Source organism: Haliotis cracherodii, unplaced genomic scaffold, assembly GCF_022045235.1.
Source record: "Haliotis cracherodii isolate W230 unplaced genomic scaffold, xgHalCrac1.p SCAF_33, whole genome shotgun sequence".
Lineage (NCBI taxonomy): Eukaryota > Metazoa > Mollusca > Gastropoda > Lepetellida > Haliotidae > Haliotis > Haliotis cracherodii.
In genome coordinates, this window is record NW_027266290.1 from 3,235,902 (window position 1) to 3,257,243 (window position 21,342).

Consider the following 21,342-nt stretch of genomic DNA (forward strand, 5'->3'; position numbering starts at 1 on the left):
TCGTGCGTGCGTGCGCGCGTGTGTGTGTGTTTCAACTTGTCTATCTGTCTTGATATTTTAAATTGCAAACTACAAACCCAGGTGATCTACTGTGAGGATACGTGTGTATTTTTTCAAAAATATTAGGAAATCCTTCACTTCCGTAATATTAAATATTCAACCTCCAAGAAATCCCAATCGATGTGGGTGTTTTTTACTCATGACTATATATTATATTTTGTTTGTTTGAATGTTGTTTAACGCCGCACTCCGCAATATTCCAGCTATATGACGACGGTCTGTAAATAATCGAGTTTGGACCAGACAATCCAGTGATCAATATTGCGAATAACGAGCCAAGCCGTCGTTGCACGATAACACGCCATCAACTAAGACATCGAGGCTAAACATCCAGTCCACCAGGTCTCTCCAACGACAGCATACTGGGTTCCTTGGGACCTATTGTAACCTGGAATTACCCACGGGGGATATCTACGATAGGCCGCCTGTTCGTCTGCAGACAATGGTATACATGAAAATGCATACTATATCCAACTCTCCATAGTGGAAATTCAGACATTCAATTTCCTTTGTGCTGGGACAAGGCCATCATTCGTTGGTTAAACATAACAATTACGCCTCATAGTGGCCACTGTATTCATGGGTTATGGATGAACTTCGAATGATGTCTCTAACTTTCTTATTCATCTAAAACACGCCGAGGCTCATAATTATTGCATCGAAACAAGAAAACGAAATTAGGAAAATAATAGTAGATTTTATCCGTTAACATAAGAACAGATGTAAACATATACATTGATAAAAAATATATAACTAACTAATGTAAATAATAATAAATACATTATTGGACGGACGTTGTACATTATGCACATCCTTTGAAACAGGTTCTTCAATTTTGTGTTGCCAGGAATTATACATGTATTGTAAAGACTATTAACGTCTCAAATTGGGTCTTTGTTCAAATTCAGTCTAAGTCAAAAATAGAATCATATCGTTTTACTCCAAATGTGCTTATAATAACATAACTGTGTATCCTTTGATCGCAAAATAGCTAATATGGAGAAATGAGAAAGTGAGTATGGTTTCAAGCCGCTTTTAGCAATATTCCAGCAATATCACGGCGGGGAACACCAGCAAAGGGCTTCACACATTGTACCCATGTTGGGAATCGAACCTGGGTTTTCGGCGTGACGAGCGAACGCTTTAACCACTCGCTCCTAATATGGAGGAACAGAGTTTTCTTTGTTATGCATGGTATCCCTGTTTCCGTTTTGATCAGTTTCGCACAGTACCTTAAAGTACCCTTTTCTCATCACTTTTAACAAAAATATACGTGACGGGTTGACATCCTTATTAAATTCGTAATATTGATTATGGTTCTTTTTCAATTCTGGTGTTAACATGAAATTATTCTTCTCGGTTGAAATCATAAGATCTGCTGAAATCTAACGTACACATTAAGAAAACCGCTGTGCGGCCAGAGAAACAAAGAATATGTTGCTAGCTACATATAGACTATGGTTTTGTCATGCTGTGTGTAAGCAGTTCAAAAGTTATATGTTTCTATAAAAGAACTACATGTATTCCTTAATTTTTAGACATACCCACATCCGCTCCACAACGTAATTGTTAAAATGCTGACATTTTAATACAGAAAGAATACAACTTAGTGTTCCAATGCACACGTTACCAACGTAAATAACAACAAGGTGTAGAGCCATACCAACGCACCAAAGGTTTTTCAACGATCTTTCTTCTGTTTCATCTCGCTGTGCCTATGGTGGTGATCTCGTATAAACATATATTGGATTATATTGGCTGAAACTGAAACTGTAAATTCCCTGAAATTCTTTTTTTTTCAGTTGGCAACTTGTACATATATCCCCGCCCTTCTCCTGCTCCAATCACAACCTTTAGAGAGAGTGAGTTTCACATTTAACGGCCGTATCGGCATTATTTCGGCCATATAGCGACCCCAAAGTAAGAAGTAAGATGTTTATGGCACATCAAACTTATGAACTGCTTCCAGTGGAAGGGAGGATTCCCTGTAATGAGGCAATGATGGTAAACTGGCACCAAGTGGCATCATAATAGACAATTAACAATGAAACATATAAAAGATAATCTTTGCATGTACCCAGAAGACATTACATGGAAAGGAGACATTTTGATAAAATACCAAATACTGTCACATGGCTTTAAAGTTTTCTGAGGTTTGAGTTTACTTCATGGCCTTCTGAGCTTTAATTTACAACATGGAATAATGGCAATTCATTACGTAATCAGTCGTTCGAGACATGTGGATTGTCAATATTACTGAGTAGTTTTGTTAATGGATATTCCAGGACCATGACGTTACACTGTCTTAAGGTTCTTGATGAGGTTTCAGGAATCTCCAAACCTGTAGCCATTCATTAACCAAGCAAATGATTGAAATGTCAAGCGTTGAAGTTACACAGGGCTGATATATTTTAATGTTTTCAACCCGACAATCTGTAACGCAGATTCCTTGGCCTGTGAGATGAAAAGGCGACCCTCTGAAGTCATCCTTGCATACGAAACCACCAGTTTGGTCAATGTTCGTGAATCTGCAATACCTCCTGCTAATATCCTACACAGCTCAGTTGTCAGCTCCGAGTTGCTGAGATCCAGACACTGGAGAGTGTTTGACATACGGATGGACTCCGCCAGGGCCACCACACCTGATCTGTCGAGACGCGTGCCACCAAGATTCAGCTCCTCCAAGGATTCGCCCAGTTTTACACCTTTTGTTAGAGCCTTGATGTCAGAGCTCTCTAGCCTTGTGCTGCTCAGATTCAGCCTCTTAAGCTTTTTGGAGTGCTCAATCTTTGTGGCAACCTCGCCGGCACAGATTGGGTTCATGGCGCACCCGGCAAAGTCAATCTCCTCCAGTGTCTCAGGCAGATGATGAAGAACATGGCAGACAACAGACGCCATCTTGCAGTTCAGGAAAATGAATTTCTTTATGTTTTCCAGCTTGCTGCAAAACTGTTGGAGGTCAGCCCACGTTTCTGCTGTCACCTGCGTACATACCTTCTTTGAGCAGTCTTCAATCTGCAACGACTGTAGACTTTGTGCATTACGAGTTGCGATTGAGAGGAACTTTGCCATCAATTCAAGCCCATACCACAATACCCTTAATCGTCTTACATGAGGACTGTTTCCGATTGTTTCTGCAAGTGTTAAGTAGATATCTGGTTGCAACATGTACACTGGAAGAAGGTTGATTTCAATGTGTGTGATGTTCACCGATTCATTAATAAGAACAGCACTGAGACCGTGTACACATGTGTGAGGGATTGTTCCATCTCTCCGGATGATCAAATGGCTTGGCATGGATTCCACAACTTGTGTCAAAACATCGTCTCGACACTCGCTCTCCGAAAGACCTTGAAGACTATGATAGTAGTCAGTCACATAACCAGATGTCAGGTGACTTGTAGTGGACGTTTCCCCATCAACTGGTTTTCCATGCCCTGTTCTGTTCAACGCTCTTGTTTGTTTTATGTTGTGGGTTTTTAATTCTGTGAAGATATTCCCTAGAGTTGGAGTGTCATGGTCGTTCCTGAACAAGCCACACAGGAAAGAGATCATATTGGCATAAGATACTCGACTGAGTAGTTTCTGCTCTGCAATGATCTCGCTTAGATCCCCCATTGGCATGTCTGCCAGGTACCGAGCGGTGAGGAAATCTGCCAGCAGAGAACATGTCATTTTCCAACAATTGTTGAGTCCATTTTTGACAAGGACGCCAAATTTGGTCATCAGGATGTTTTGGCTTTCGTGGATCAACTGGCCATCTGTGAAGATCCTCCTTTTGCCACAAACAGCAGCAAAGGCAAGTTGTTGCAACTGACCAATGGTTTTCAGAACTTCATCAGGAAACTCCGTTCCAACAACATCAATATTTTGTCTTCCACAGAAATCTTTCGCCATAGCCTCACCAAAGAGTTCAAACAATTCCGTTGTGGTAGATATGCTGACAATATCGCGTTCCTTGCAAATTTTATACACCATAATAGTGGCTAGGCAAATGAAAGGTGAGGATAGCAAATGTCTGAATGTCCATTCCTTGTTTTGTGCCATCTCCAGTAGTTCATCACATTGCTCCGCAGTCATTTCCATTAAGTATCCATACGTCTTCAGACACCTTGAGACATTACCAGAGTTCAAGCCAATGTTGAACAGTTTGGCATCTGCAGTAACATATCGATGGACGTGGATTTCAGGATGAACAAACAGAACCACGGAAGAGAGCTTCATCTTTGACCCTTGAATTATTTGTTTAAGATCAGGACTTGGCACATCCTCATCAAATCCGTCAATCAGGAACACAACATCCCTTGCGTTAGCTTCAAGCAAAGACCAAAACTCCTGGACTGACAGTTTTGTGTTCTCTGGCAGGACCTGTTTGTAGACTGAGTCTTGGAAATCTTCCCCAATTGCATGCGCATCAATGTGAACCAGAAATTCGTATTTTACCTTGAAGTAGTTCTTCTGGTTGGCCCACATGTGTGTAAGCATCGTTGCAAGAGTTGTCTGCCCAATCCCAGGAGCTCCTTCTAGAACAATTCTTTTTCCCTTTCCCGATTTGTTCTGGGTGGGAAATATATCACTCAAGTGTTGTTTCTTCCTGTAGATTGAAAACACAGTTATGGTCACTTCTATAATTAGCATTCTTACTTACATGGTATGGAAGCGTATTAGTGCCACATTCAAAACTAATTATCATCAACGAAGGTGATATCCAAATTACGTAGATCGTTGCTCATGATGTCAGTCACTGGATTGCCTGGTCCAGGCTCTTTATTTACAGAACTCCGTCATGTAGTTAGAATATTGCCGAGTGTGGCGTTATACAACAGACAAACAAACAAATATTCTTCTGAAATAATAAACACTTCATTTTTTACTGAGAACATATAGGAATTATTCACTCATGACAAACCTTTAATGAATAAAGGGCTACAATGGACATTGAAAACAATTTTCCCAACGGTAAAATTTAGGATGTTTATCCAGGCTCTATTTTGTAGGGTTTCTTGTTTGATCAAGGTTACAACATTCAAGGCCCCAGTAAAGCTTTCAAAAGGATTTTTTATGGTAGGCCGTTCCAAATTGGACGCATCAGTGAGAAAAAAATATGTCCGATGCAATTCCCTATTTTGACTTGTACCATGTTCACGTGTTGTTGTTTTTTAGGTCACTGGTGTGCAATTAAATTGTCTTTGCATGTGTTTTTAACGGGTGCCACCGGTTGGGCAGGTAACACCCAACACCTGGTATCATTACTATTTGATAGTGAGTCATAAACACATGTTCATGATATAGTCGGAATCGTACAATCGACTCTGCTTTATGCAGAGATTTCTATTGGCTATGGAAAGGGTTTTGTCGCTTTATGTATATTAATATTTCGTAAAGTGTTTTCGAGAAACATTTAGCCATGGTCATACCAACAATAGAAAGTGTGAATTCTTCAACGTGAGAGGACACTCACCCATCACTGTCGACAATATCAACCGGAGTATAGAAGTCCCGGACACTCATATGCAGTGACTCCATCCATGGCAATGGTGTACAGCGGGAGAAGGCCAGTTTGTACATGGCAGAGAGAGCCTCCTGGCACACGCTCACCAGGTCTACAACATCAATACTGTCATTATTTATTAGGCTTCACATCTAGAAAGGAGTATTAGAAAGGTTAACTGCCTCGGATGAGCTAGATATGAATATTGTAACCATGATATATTAAACGTAATACATGTACCTATGTCACAAATACATTGTGTTAAAGGTCCACAATAGTTTCTTGTTGATAACCACAGTGTAGCTAGCAAGAAGCACAGATATTATTATCACGCATATCTGCTGCAATAATAGTGATTGAGTGAAGTAATGTTGGATACAGACTTGGATAATGTATTGTATAAGTAACATCAGTAGATGAGTAGACAATTCAATGTCATTGTATCAGTTAGATGCACCATATGTTGTGTGATTCATAATGCATGGCCATTTCATAGTGCAACAAAAGCTGGAATAGCAATACATATACTTTAAGCTTCTTTAAAACTGGGGGCACGGGTGGCCTAGTCGTCTAAGGCGCCGCGATTCGATGTGCAGAGTAACGTCCCTTTGGGCACGCCCGACACCTATGTTTGTGAGTTTGAATCCCGGTTTGCCCCGAATATGTTTCTAGGTTTATCAGCACCATGTCCGTGCTCGTGGGTTTCACAAAGTGGTAAACGCCTGAGACCTGCATCACTTCGGGCTTTCATCCCACATTAAGCTTTCACGCCGTGATAGAACTGGAATAATGTTAAAAGCGGCCTTAAACACAACTCACTCACTCTTTAAAACTCTATTTTACGTGTATGTGGATGCTTATACAGATTCACTGTTACCGAGTGTTGGCCCGGTTGGCCCGTGTAATTTCACCCTGTAGGCGTGCAAGAATCATATGTGACCAACAATAAGAGAAGGGACCTGATGGGTGAAAAAACACATTTTTTACAGCATCCTCTGAACACAAAAATATTATTCACAAGCTTCAATTCATATTTATTACAGAGATACATGACATCACGCATGAGTATGTTCACTGACGTCAAAAGCCTTATGACCTCATAGAACACTTATATCCTAGCAACCATAAGGTCCCTTTACTCCTGGTGGGTCACATATGATCGCGTGATTCGAATCTCACATTCGCCCTGATTGTGTTTTTCTAAGCTTGTCAGCACCATACCCACGTTCATGGGTTTCACACAAGTGTTAAACGCCCATGACGTCCATCACTTCGGGCTATCCCCCACATCAAGCTGCCACACCGTGATATAACTGGATTACTGTTAAAAACCAAACCTAACCTATTCACTCACTCATAATTACCATAAAGTAAAGCCTTACCGACAGTCTCAACAATGCCTTGTTTATAAGTGGCCTTCCTCGTCTTCATAACCATTTCATATTCCTTCGGGTATTTGAATTTCAGAGCATCACAGAGCAGTTTAAAGGCATAGTTCACTCTGGAAGCCAGGATCTTGTCAAGAATCAGCTGCATTCTCTCCTGGTTTTTGCTGAGAGCCATAATCTCTTGTCTGTCACTGATCTTTATTATCTGCCCTTGCTGCAGACGGTCCATGATGTCCTCGGCAATTATGCTGTCGACAAGAGTCTTGTACACTTTCATAATGACATGCTTGTCTTCAGGGGGTATACCTGCATATGATAGATTGAGAGAGATTGTTGTCAAACATGTATCTCCAAACATTAAGTACAACAAGTACCTTTTTCGTTATACGATCAACTTAGGGACGGAACATTTGATATTCGGGGGCCTGGGATTTTATCGAAAAAAATAATTCTTCCAGAAAATGCTTTAAAACCTAAATTATGCATTAAACTGTTGAAACAATAGCAATTTTACCCTCGAAAAAATATATTGTTCCAAGATGTTATTTTTTTATAAATTAAGGCTAGGATTGATTAAAAGATATCTGGTTCTGAAGATGCAGCTGAAACAATCTCTCGTCGCAATACAAAATTCGCGAATATGAAATGGTTAATCCCTTACAATTTAAGGCGATTCCAGGGACATAGCAAATGTATCGAGAAAATGACTGCCTAAAATATTGTAGTTATCATAGTTTCAAGAAGTGGACTTTCTTTCTATAACTAGTATATTACTTTAAGTAGGAACATCATATCTGTTTACGCTACCTTCATCTTCCTTTTTCTTCACCCGCGAACCTTTTTTCTTAGGAGATTTTGATGATGTCTGACTGTGACGTGAAAGAGCCTCCAGGTTTGCACTGAACATCCCCTTCTCATCCAGTGTCCATATATCTTTAATCAGCTGTATGTAATGGTTCTGAAGATCTGGAGGAACACTCTCGTTATCAATTCTCTGGATCTTTATTCTAGCTGGAGGGCCTCCAAGTCGTAACAGGACCTCCCCGATCTGTTTCCACAGCACTGGATACTCCTCGTCCCTGACGCCGCCCAGACTCCCGATCTGCTGGAACAGGATGGACAGCCGTACCACATCTGCACTCAGACTGCTGTCTGTTCCAAGGGGTAAAGCGTTCCATCCATGGGGGTAGGGGGGACAAAGATGACATACTGTCTGCAGAAGAATGGCTAGAAGCCGACTGTCATACCTTTGTGAGGTAACGCCTCTCTTCTTTATGGGATACAGTGTCTTCCAGTGTTTGTCGGTCAGGGCCTTCTGTTGGTGCAGTTTTGTAAGCATTGTCTTGACATGGGTTTGGCTAAGATGTTCCTTGAGGACGAGCGGTGGGTGAATGGTGTCGAACGTCACACGCAATGCATGTGTGCCAGCGTCGTGTAGCAGCCAACACAGCTTGGCCAGGTATTCCCTCTCATTGGCTGTGAGCAGATAGTGGGCACTCTTGGCGGAAGCATCCATACTGGCCTCTGTAGCTGCAGATATAATCACACATCTGGGAGTGAGTTAATGTGTTTTGTTTTAATTCATAGTGAGTTAGCATTGCAGCATTCGAAGCATTTCCCTGAGACTGAAAGATTTCATTATAAATATATTCATGTCCAGCTGGTTGTCCAAAGTTGTTCTAAAACTTGACACGGGTGGTCGCCTAATTGAATTTGCGGAGTTACGTCCCTCGGGTATGCCAGAATCCTAATGTTCGAAACCCAGATTTGTCAGCACTATACCTGTGCTCATGATGAAGCGTCAGTCATGGCGTCATGGAACGACTTCTGATGAATTTTCCAAATCATTGTCAAAGTATCTAATTATTAACTCCTCAGTTCTTGCAACGATTGTCTTTTCACGCATTGTTGCAATAAGCTGAGCTAATGTATTTCTCGATTTCTCGAAATAATAGATAATGTTTGCGTCGTTTACATTGTTAAACGAGTGAGTTATTCTGGGAAGAATACGGTACTATGAGCTCATATCAACTTGTCGAAGTATAATCCAATTAACAACAAAATGTCTATTACCAACACACGCAGCTACTCAGCAACATCGCGGTTAGAAATGATCTCATTTCTATGGCCCGGGGATATATACACTATCGGCCGTCATTTCATCATTTATTCCACGAAACCACAGAAGTTCATTATTTACACTGTATTACCCTGGTGGGAACTGACAGAGTGGCAATCATGCATGTTGATTGTAAATGTCAAGTAACATGTTATTCTTCCAGCTTGGAATATGTGAGGCAATCCCGATACAATGTAATGATGTGTGTGTGTGCATTTACGAACATCCCTCAAGGGCAACAGTACGATTAATGTTTGTCCTACAGAGGTCTAAACTTGAGAAGAACCCTGTGAGCATATACTCGATCATATGAATGTTGGGGTTAAGGTAAGGGAAGCTGGGAATTGTATAAATAAAAGCGACAAAATCTTTTCCATGATCATCAGAAATTTCTTCTTGAAGCAGATTCCATTGTAAGCTTCCGACTATATCATGAGTATTGTCTTTGAATCAGTATCACTCTGTGATGATATGCTTGTCGTAAGAGGCGACTAACGGGATCGGGTGGTCATGCACGCTGACTTGGTTGATGCATGTCATCGATCCCGATTGCGTGGATCGATGCTCATGGTATTAATCACTGGATTGTCACTGATTGTCTGTCTATTTACCGCGGTGATATAGCTGGAATAGTACTGAGTGCGGCGTTAAACAACAAACCAACCAACCAACCATTACGAAACATAATCAGAACTATCAATTGCTATTTCATTATGTCCTAGAAACTACTAAAACTTCATGTCTGCAGGCTATGCTTTCCTCGATTATGATAATAATTCAGTGGAATGCATATTTACATCTGCACACCTAGGGGCTACAGAATAGTGTTTTCAATTACAAACTGAATATTGATGCGGTATACCTCTGGCTATTTTAACTGTGAATAGAGCCTTAATATCATAACACTTTATCTTGGCCACCATGACCCTTCAGTGACAAACAACACGAAGTCCTCCTTCCTATATATAAAGTAGAGTTCCATATATAGATACACTGATAACGTGAGTGAGAGGACAGTGTAATGCTGCCATGAAGACTACGAGCTCATGTGTCCCAGGCTCACGACTGTGCAGAGTATATTGTAACACGCGGAACGCCACATAATCCGCGTATGGGACGTCGGATGACGTATCTGTGAAATACCTTGTCTCGGAGATCAGTCTTCACTCATAGGTATTATAGAAAGGGTCGACGTTAAGGCGATGTCTGGATACCCGTCTCATATTTCACACAGACAAGTGGAGTTCCAGGGTTGAGGGTAGTGGATGAGCTCTGTGACTCATTTATATTGTAAAGTGATTGGAGGGGTATTGGTTGAAGGAGGTCTGGCTGGTAAGGTAATCAATTGTTAGTGCAGGACTTGAAACATGGGGTGAAGGGTGTCTGTGGGCGAGAGGGGCAGAGATAATTCAGTTGTTGCCGAGGGTTCTCGGGATACTGTAGCTTTTCCAAATAACTTACGATAGTCGTGAGAAGCGACGGATTTGATCAGAGGGTCATGATCGTTGGCTAGGTTGATTGGGTGTCTTCGTACAAGACGGCGTGGGACATTGTCATAATATCGATCATTAGTTTGTCTGGTCTTACTCGAATTTTTACAGTCCGCCGTCATAAAGCAGAAAAATTGCTGAGTGCGGCGATAAACAGAACAACAAATAGTCGTGCTGTTGGTTTACTACAAACAAATCCAATAATTGGTGTCACTATGATTGTGTCAAGTCCATAATTTACGACGATACAGCTGTGCGTGATGTCAAACAATAAGCCAGATGCGGTAATGACCCATTACCACTGTATGGCAGCATGGGGAACTTAAGATATGTTTTGGTTAAGTTTGGGTTGTTCTTTTGTCGTTACCACGGAGTCAATAGTGGCGGTGGGGCAGACAATGAAAAATACAGAAAAATGACAAATCGAATTCCATTATCTCTAAATATCTTTTAACTTTAGAGAGTTATTGAATCTTAACCGACACACTGGCCTAATATCGATACTCAGTATATGTCGAAATTTCCATATCTCGACACACATTTGATAGTCCCAAGAGGTAATGATGTTTAACAGTAAATTACTTTGTGTCATTTTGTGGTTGAGATGGGACAAAAACACGATGATAGTATAACTATCGTGACTAAAAACTTGTCTTCAGATTTGTTTGTTTGTTTGTTGTTTCACGCCGCGCTTAGCAATATTCCAGATAGATGAGATGAGATGAGCATCGAGCTACGCAATTGGGATACGATGACATGCATCAACCAGGTCAACGAGCCTGACCACCCGATCCCGTTAGTCGCCTCTTACGACAAGCATTGTCGCCTTTTACGACAAGCATGGTTTGCTGAACATGTGCTTGAAATTAATTACCAGTCATTTCCGTGGACGACTTAGGTTCCACTATAGAGGATATGGTGAGATAATGATGTTAAAGGGACCGCGATGTGCGATGAAGGCTGTACGGTATTGGTGCACATGAATCAGAGAAAGCACACGGCTGTGAAGATATGGACGACAACATACGTGGAGAACACCAACCCTATGGGGCGGCACTTGAAACAGATATCAGTTGCTTAAGCTCTGTACTGTGTGGCCCTGGCAACATGAAAACACTGGGGTGATGGGTCGGCCACAGCGTGATTTGTTGCCCAACCCGACTTCCATACATAAACACGTTAACAGTTACACATAGGACAACGAACAATACTATTATGCTTATGCATGGTCAGACAAAATTCCATGTTAGCTGCGCTGCGTCGTGCATTAAGCCTGTACGTTCACAGAACTCGATATCGTATTACATTAACATGTATTGTAAGCATCCGAGGAGAGACTGAAAGTGTTATGCTATTACTGCATGTATGAATAGTAAATGGTAGCATTAACACGTTTTTAAATGAAATGTGATACCGTATTCGACGTAATAAGCGCCCAGGGCGCTCTCAAAATTAAAAATAGGGGGCTCTTATTGGAATATAATTTTGGTGAAAGAGTTGAGAGATCGTAAATTTCGTGGTTTATGCTGACAGCCTGAAATGATACAAATGAAAAGTCTGTGCGTATTATACACGACAAATATATGTTTCTAGAATTTAACTGCCCGTAATTAAGTCCTGTATACATTGATCAATCGGAAGGGTGCTAATTGGGATTGTTCACTAGCCAATATATTAGCAAATATCGCCGTGGCGCTTATTAGAGCGGGGCGCTTATTACGTCGAATACGATATACTTTTTAACGATAACTGATAACTGATCAAGGCGGCGTTAGCCCTGTTCTGGTATCTCCACGGTGATATTGCTGGAATATTGCTAAAATCGGGGTAAACCATACCACCCACACTCTCAAAGCGGCGTTACACTCAACTCATCTTACACTCAACAGATATCAAAAGTTGCAGAGAGGCTGTATATATGATTCAAAATCAAACTGCATTCAAAAGCCATATGCTGATCTCTCACAATATTTCTACCATTTGAGTACTAATATACAACTTGCCAACAAACTCTTCTCTGAAACATATCAATTTTGTTTCAGTCATATTTCTGAAAATTTGATATATTACTATACCCTTAAATATTCACGAATAAACCCCGGGGGGTTCAATACTGGCACAATCAAGACATGACTAATCGTTTGTTATTGTGTTAAATGTTACCAAAGACATTTACAGTAATAACATGAATACCTGTTAAAGACCCGTTCACAGAAATAAAGCCATACTCTTATTCAACCAAAACAGTAGCACACAAATCTGAATTATTAATGGTAATCCATGGTATCAATGTTTCGTTATAACCGTCATTCCATCCACTACACGATTAAGCGTGAATTAAATTAAACATTATGTGATTAGCGGCAGTTTGTTACAAAACAAATTACTCACCCATGATTCTGTATAGCGGTGATACAATTCACAGTGACGAGTTAACGCAAGGAAGACGAGGTAATCTACCCCAATCGACCGCACACCTGAACGCTATGAGGGGGCGGCCTCAAATGCCCGTATTATTGACGTGATTGTGTCTCGCTTTAACCGCCCAACAAAACCTCCCTGATATGAAAAGCGGACTCGCCTTGTGTCCAAAGCAAATACTCTATGAAATATGGTGGTCACAAATTCGTTACCATAAAATGGCGGTTTAAGTAGTTTCAAAAAGCTTGATAACACTTGTAAGAAAAGACGTATAAAGCCGCGTTAATGTTTAGAGAACGTGATCCGTGCTTGCAGAGGTAATATGGTGTAAAGGAGGCGTCTCCAATTTACGACTATTTACACTGTGTGTAAATCATAACTTTGCAGTGAGACTCGACTGTAAGCAGTGTTATATTCATGCACGCGTGCTTTTGTCCGAGGGTGGAAATCGAATAAAGATTTCCAGCGATTGAACCTTTGTCTTGGAAACTTTGGTATCAAACACGTATCGCTAACGACGTCAATATAGACTTGGTTCAGTCTCCAAACTATCATTTCCTTCAGAGTGGATGAGTTTGGTTTCAGATGTTTTGAAAAGTATTTGAGTTATGTATTACTCGCCCGTGAAGAGAAACTCGTAACAATTATGGGCTTATTCAACAACATTGCGTGTACAGATGATAGATCACGGAGAGTTGCTATTGCCTGTTTCTAGGCTGACGTCATATGGTATTGTTTCGCTGGTGGATCAAATCTGCAGAGGGCGCTGGCATAATAAAGTCGAGACAATAAATCTTAGACAACATATAGACACAGAATATCCAAGACAGCATACAGACAGGATGCAGACTATCCTAGACTACATACAGACACGATACAGACTATCCTAGGAAAGAAAAATACTGACACTATAGAGACGATGCTAGACAAATACAGTCACTATACAAATTACCCTACACAGAAAAGTCCATGGGAAGCCACATCTGGAACATTCTTCGATTTCTGCTCTTGGCAAAGAAACGGCCACTAAGCCAACGGAAGGGTTGGAATGAACATTCCTTCTATGCTCTATCCAAACACTTAAACACTAAAATTGTCTTTGGAAATAAACATCATTCGTTTTCAGTTTTTCGGGCGTTAGTGAGAATTCCATGCCCGCGAATTTCATTTGGAACCGAAAGAGTTAACCGAGTAGGAGACTGCGGAGAAAAATAACTAAATCGAAGTTGTTGAGATAAATATTTTTCACTATTGTCGTCTTGAAGGAAACGCTACTTATCAAGATTCTTCATACGCAGTGCAGAGTCCTCAAGATTACAGGGATCCAAACCCATTTAACAACAGTTTTGAACTAACCCGATTGCATGCAGCACACACTCCAGTTCGTATAACGATGTATATTTAATTGATTGACAAAAAGTTGAAAATGGGGGATTACCGTGTTCAGGAAAGCTATGCACGCATTTACTCCCTGAAAAAGAGAAATATAAATTTCAACTTAACTTAGCGTTATCTTGTAGTTTCATAATTCACATGTATTCGAAAAGTGATTTTTAAACCTCGAAAGGATCTTATCAGAATGGCACAAGGAGAGTTTACAACCTCTATAATTCCACTGCAAACAATCGCTCAAGTTATGTTCAATATATTTGCTCATACGTAGCTAGACATGGCAGCTCGTTGACCCTCTCAAGGGGACAACGTTCATCACAAGCCTTGTCGCCAACCCAACTCATATAGTTAATGGCTGAGCCAACAATGGCCTCGTTTGTATCACCAAGCACCTGCTTATGTTTGCCTTGTAATGCCTGACGTCCTTGTGAAACATACGTATGTTTGTTGACTACATAACCTAATAAAACCTGCTTTGTGGCTGAACATCGTTAGCCATATGTTTATATAATTGCTTCATTGTGTATGAAATGAAAAGTTTATTCCGTTTTCCATCCTGACTGACTCCTGTTCGCCACCCCGTGGAATTTCGAGTAGCATAGTTCCCAGCAGCCTCCATTTGTCGTACGATGCAACTTAACATTTGTATGTTTGTTGGTTGTTTAACGCCGCACTCAGCAATATTCCAGCTATATGACAGCAGTCTGTAAATAATCGAGTCTGGACCAGACAATCCAGTGATTGACGCCATGAGCATCGATCCAGGCAATTGGAATCGATGACATGCATCAACCAAGTCAGCGAGCCTGACCGATCGATCCCGTTAGTCACTTCTTGCAACAAGCATAGTCGCCTGTTACCTCAAGAATGGGTTGCTGAAGACCTATACCACCGCGACTTAATGAATCGGGTGGTCTGTGACTTGGCTGATTACATGTCATCGCACCCCGACGGCGTTGGATGTTGTCATAATATCAATCACTGGTTTCTCTGGCCAACATTCGATTATTTTCTGGCTTCTGTAGAATAGCTGGAATATAGTTTAGCGCGGCGCAAAACAACAACAACTTTAACTCATGCATTGCATAACAAGGTGTTTCACACATTGTAAACGTGTAGGGACATGGCAAAGGACCCCTAGCTACCCAATCCCCTTCAAAAGAAAAGAAAAGTCAGCGTCAAGGTGTAATGGCATTCACTTTTAAGAGATAACCTATAATTGGGGTCATGTGCATTTAACGCCAAGCATTCCATTATCAGCACGAAGTGAAGATCGATCAGTTCAAAGTGCTGACAAATGTGCACCTCGAGTAGGCATGTCTCAGATGTTACTTCCCTGTTTGGACCCATATTTTGTCGTTAACATAGAGTTTTCACAACCACTAACTCAACTGAATTCACTATTTTAATGAAAATTGTGTGTGTGTCGGGTGCTACCGGAAGAGCAGGACAAGCCTACCCTTTTTGCGAACACCTTTTGTCATCACTTATTTTCAGTGATCCATTCATACAATTGCCGACCGCCTCCGTGGTCTAGTGGTAGAGCGTCCGCCCGGAGAGCTGAAGGTCCGGGGTTCGATCCCCGCCGCGTCATACCAAAAGACGATAAAAGATGGTACTTGTTGTCTGGCGCTCGGCATTAAGGGGCTAAAACAAGGACTGGTCGGCTCGGAGTCAGTATACTGTGTCTCAGTGGGGTATCCATGTTAAACTGCGGCATGGTATCTCAGTGAGCTAGCACTATAAATCGGCATCAGTCCGGACTAGTACAAGCAGCCACACAAACACACACACGTACATGCACGTCACTATATAAGTGCAATAATCTTGAACGCGACGTTAAACCTCATTTCACCCCACCCTCACCTCATACAACTGCCATCACCGTGTTTCCTTTTACAACCCATGTCATCTGTTTCGGCGCCATTTGTCATATAACTATAGTTCATCCGTCATGCCTGGTGGACATTGCAAGGCGCAGCCTTCCATTCGTGGGGGGGCGGTCGGGTAGCCTAGTGGTTAAAGCGTTCGCTCGTCACGCCGAAGACCCGGGTTCGATTCCCGACATGGGTACAATGTGTGAAGCCCATGTCTGGTGTCCCCGGCGTGATATTGCTGGAATATTGCTAAAAGCGGCGTAAAACCATACTCACTCACTCACTCACTCCATTCGTGGGTGTTCTATAACTTGTATTGCGTAGTAAATTCGAGACTGATTATTTTTGGCCGTTGACATTTTGAATCTATAGTAAATCCTCAGCATGCGACTGCTGGTCGCAAGAGGCGACACAATCGGGATAGGTGGTACAGTTCTGCCAATACAATGTTTTCTTCAGATTAGGTAATAAGATGTGATGGAAATGGATAATATACTGTCCCTCCAAAGCCTCAAACGGCCGTCCCCGTGGAGGCGCGAGTTAGAATAAGTCCCCAGTCTCTTTTGTTTGTGGTAAATCGGATCGGAAGGTCAGGTTTTGTGACATGGCCTGCTCGGCGTTACTTAATTTACCCCGATGGCGTGGATCGGTGCTCATGCTTTCAGTCAATGGTTTGTCTGGTCCAGGCTCGATTACAGAAAGGCCGTAGTGATATAGCTCGAATACCGTTTTTTTCTTGAAACATTATTAGTCTTTATTAGCAAGTGTTGCTTGTTTTAATTGTAAGAGGGGATTAATGAGAGGGAGGGGCAACTGTGACATGGGTCGCCGCGTTAACCACTGGAGGACGGGTTCGGAGATTCGAACTCAAGAAGGGCCGCTACTTTGCTTGAGTTGTGTCGCTTTTACATTACGATCTGATTACTCTTATTCATCTCTGTTGTAGCCCGCCTCCGTGGTCTAGTGGTAGAGCGTCCGCCCGGAGAGCGGAAGGTCCGGGGTTCGATCCCTGAGTGCGTCATACCAGAAGACGTTAAAAGATGGTACTTGTTGTTACCCTGTCTGGCGCTCGGCATTAAGGGGCTAAAACAAGGACTGGTCGGCTCGGAGTCTGTGGCATGGTATCTCAGTGAGCTAGCACTATAAATCGGCATCAGTCCGGACTAGTACAATTAGACACACACACACATACACGTCGCTATATAAGTGCAATAATCTTGGACGCGACGTTAAACACCATTTCACCTCACCTCACCTCACCTAACCTCACCTCACCTCAGTTCAAGAGAACTTTGCTGAATGATCAGGTGTCGATGTTCAGTACATGTCTATTACCTTGTATTGTATGCTTCGAGTGAAACTGAGACAATGTATCTCAATGAGTCTTTGAATGGCATTTAGAAGTGAAACACATAAGGAAGGGAATTTCTGGATGTCAACTTCTATAGTATGAATAACACAACGTTTCTGAGTATATTCTTTCTCCTTAAATTCACCTGATGAACCGAAACGTTGTGTTCCTCACAATATAGAAATTGACATCCAGAAATCCTCTTCCTTGTCACACAACTGGTGTTTGAGGTCAAATGAATCACATTTGCTGGGACAGTTGCCCGAGCCAATCCCTCTTTAGACCAAAAACGGTCCAGATATATATATCACGATTTTGATCATGCCATCTGTCCACACCAACCCACTATCTGATGACGTCCATTGACGCATGGAACAGACAGGACGGAATATTTACCTAGACAAGGGACTACCTTCCGCTGACAGATATCTGATAACAATCTTGCATGCATTGCGTGCTTCTCCGGACTTTCATCAATCACGTTATCAAGTAAATAAATGAAGTGACAAGTTTAACAATGCTTTGTAACCACCGTCCCGTGTTGTTTTGTCGCTGACATAAATAGATACATGTAACATAACGATGTTACTTGTGGTCGCACCTGCTGAACCTGGTTCCTTCAACAAGCAAGTGTAAACGTGACAACGTGTTCATAACGTTATGTCTGTCGTGGTGTGTCAAAAGGACGTTGTCGCCTTTGGCTAAAGTAGCATGTTGGTCTTACCGGTAGGACAGGACATGCATTCCTCTTTTCGCAAAAACCTGGGATCATCACTGATTTTCAGTGATCCATTCATATTTTGACTTTTACACCCAGTGGAATGTGTTTCGGCGGATAATCGAGACTGGTTATTCTCTGGCGTTGACGTTTTATCTTTACGGGTTTTTTAAACAATGAGGTTTTACATCTGAACAGTATTGTACCAGCTTCACTGCTATTGTTGCTTTTATTTTCAATTTGTTGATTAGTTTTTGTCGGAACCACATCCATGCTCGTGTCGGATAGTAATTTGCCACTTTGTTAAAAAGTGTATGTTGGTGACAAACGAAGGATAAAAGTAGAGAAGAGTCAATTATTCGAAACCGCGATCAGCGGATCATGGCAGTGTAAAGGGAAGCAACTCTGGTCAGGGAATAACTGCACCTTACACCTCTGAGCTACCGGAACTGTCGTGAACAAAACAAGTGAATTTGTGGAACCTCCTAAGTGCCAATTATTTAGAAGAACTTTCACTGTAAGGGTCACCAAGAATGAACACACATTTAACCGATGAAATCCAGAAATTATACTCGTAAACAAACTAGCCAACAGTTACAACACGGTGAACTAATTTATTTTTTTTTAGATATCACATATTCGTAAAACAATATTTAGACTGAACAGTGAATGCAGAGAATTAATATATATTCTTTATATTTCATATTCGTAAAACAATATTTGGAAACTGAATTAATATATATTCTTTATATTTCATATTTGTAAAACAATATTTGGAAACTGAATAGTGAATGCAGAGAATTAATATATATTCTTTATATTTCATATTCGTAAAACAATATTTTGAAACTTAACTGTGGTTCACTCTCCAAATATAATTTTTCGAATAGGAAATATATAAAAAAAAAATAATTCACTGCATATAGTGTGTTGCAGCTGTAGGCTGGTTTCCTCAATGATGGATGATAAATAACAGCTGTAATATCAAACTGAACAACAATCCATCAATGTACGTTTGTATATTGTTGGTATGAGTGTAATAGTTAGATATGTTTGTGTACATAAATGATTTCATTTACATATGTCACCACATACGAAAGGTTTCCCTTGCCTTACATTGTCTCACTTTATATTAATGTTTACCTTAGATTTGTTATTTCTCTCGCCCGCCTCACTCTACATACCAGAGCGTTATGTATATTATTATTTATATTAAGAGTGAATGAGTGAGTGAGTGAGTGAGTATGAGTTTTAGCCACTTAGCCACTAGCAATATTCCAGCAATATCACGGCGGGGGACGCTACTTATGGGTTTCACACATTGTACCCATGAGGATGTTACATATGTACAATCATATAAGATATCAGTACATATTCATATACAGTATTCATGCAGCAATAATGTATTTATAAATAAACAATTAAGTAGGTGTAATTACATAGTTCTATTGATCAATGTTTAACATTTGATGAACTTGTTTCACTTTTCATATTATTAATTAATATGAAAACCTGTTGGCCTAAATGAACTATTTATGAACTTCTTGAGGGTATTATTATCTTTACTATTATACATAAGAGGTATATCATCATATAATAATATTCTAAATCTGTTTGTCCTCTTTCTTGTAAACGTTTACAACAGGTGATAGTTCGGTAAAACAATATTTTTTTTATCCACACCATTGTATTAAGCGTGTTCTAACAGACGCAGCTATTTGAGAAAGATATGTGTATAATCAGGTTTTGTTATCTTCGCCAAACAAACACCAGTGACCTTTGTCACCACAACAACACCTATGCCAGATAATGGCCCGTTTGGCCTAAACATTGCATTTGCCTGTAGCAGTGAACGGAACTGACTGACGTGACAAACACCAATCTATCCAAGTAATTTTATTCGTCCATTTCTCAAGTCACCTTGTATAGTGTTGCGTGTTAACCATGACTACAACAAAACAGCATTGCCTGCTTTCAAATCACCAACAGACCTTTAAACATTCATTAGATTCGTGTCCTAACAGCCGCCTGACTTTGAAATATTGACAACGCTCGTGATTACATTTGATGACCCCCAGCAGCGATCTGGACACGATATGTTCGTGCAAACAAAGTCTTACCACATGTGTATAGAAATTCTACGAGGTGTGTTCAGTACCCGAGTCGTCCCGTTTGTATCTGCCTTGACTCTATAGCGTTATTCTCAACACGGTTTTATGATGTAATGTATTCCTGTAAGCTACCCACAAATAAACTCAATACATCCAAACCACGAGTAAGTATTCCACGTCTTCATAAAGGATCACTCCCATTACAAGTCGAGTAATGTACTTGTCCTCAATGGCTTTGAAATATATTACGGTAGACCATATTCAATGAGAAAGCTAACTCACTTTAAGAACATAATAGGGTATTTATGACCGCCAAATGTTTCGATTACACTACAACCGTTGCGTTTCTGAGCCACTATGAACAGATCCGTTAAAACAGGTTTGTTTTCAAGTGTAAGTCTTGAATTGTACTCTAATACTGACTAAAGTTGAAAGCTGCAAACATGCTATACAAACCGTTAAGAGCGTATAACATAATTTCTATGAAACGACGATCAAGGATGTTTATATCTAGAGGATATAAAGTTATAACAACACTCACCTGGCTTCGTGGCAGTCTGCTGGGGGTATAGTCCAGGTGGCTGTGTTTGTTTTCTTTGACAAGATCGTGTCGTCTGCTATGGGTAGTTCGCGAAGGTGTCGTCTGCTTGTTGCTAGTTTCGCGCCATGGCTACGATACTGTTTCTCGCCTCGCGAAGGCGAACTGGTTGATCTACGGTGAGACGCTAGGGCCATGTGTTATACATTGATGACGAATCAAGTTTGAATGGTAAATGCTAAGGAACTGGTCATTTATTATAGAGGATGGGGAGGGGGAGATTAAGGGATGGCCGTCATAACACAGCGAAAGAGTGGGGTCGTCAAAATTTGTCACAACTGAGGGGAAGGGGGAGGCAAGACTAGTTCTATAAAAAAATAAAATTC

At 40.9% G+C, this 21,342-nt stretch overlaps 1 protein-coding gene across 1 annotated transcript; it reads right to left on the minus strand.

Annotated features, from left to right (window-relative positions):
• Positions 1–737: 737 nt before the first annotated feature.
• On the minus strand, positions 738–13,034 carry LOC139477394 (NACHT, LRR and PYD domains-containing protein 13-like). Its single transcript, XM_071259957.1, has 5 exons — positions 12,940–13,034; positions 7,747–8,469; positions 6,934–7,245; positions 5,522–5,663; positions 738–4,654 (listed from the first exon to the last, which is right to left on the minus strand). The coding sequence occupies exons 1-5, from the start codon at positions 12,941–12,943 to the stop codon at positions 2,452–2,454; spliced, it is 3,384 nt and encodes a 1,127-aa protein (XP_071116058.1). The 5' UTR covers positions 12,944–13,034; the 3' UTR covers positions 738–2,451.
• Between the last annotated feature and the right edge of the window lie 8,308 nt (positions 13,035–21,342).

Excerpts from the sequence above, each read along its gene's own strand:
- LOC139477394 (XM_071259957.1), bottom strand. Across the intron at positions 7,246-7,746 it reads GAAGAAAAAGGAAGATGAAG|GTATACCCCCTGAAGACAAG; the intron begins GTAGCGTAAACA and ends TATCATATGCAG. Across the intron at positions 5,664-6,933 it reads AGGCATTGTTGAGACTGTCG|ACCTGGTGAGCGTGTGCCAG; the intron begins GTAAGGCTTTAC and ends TTGATGTTGTAG.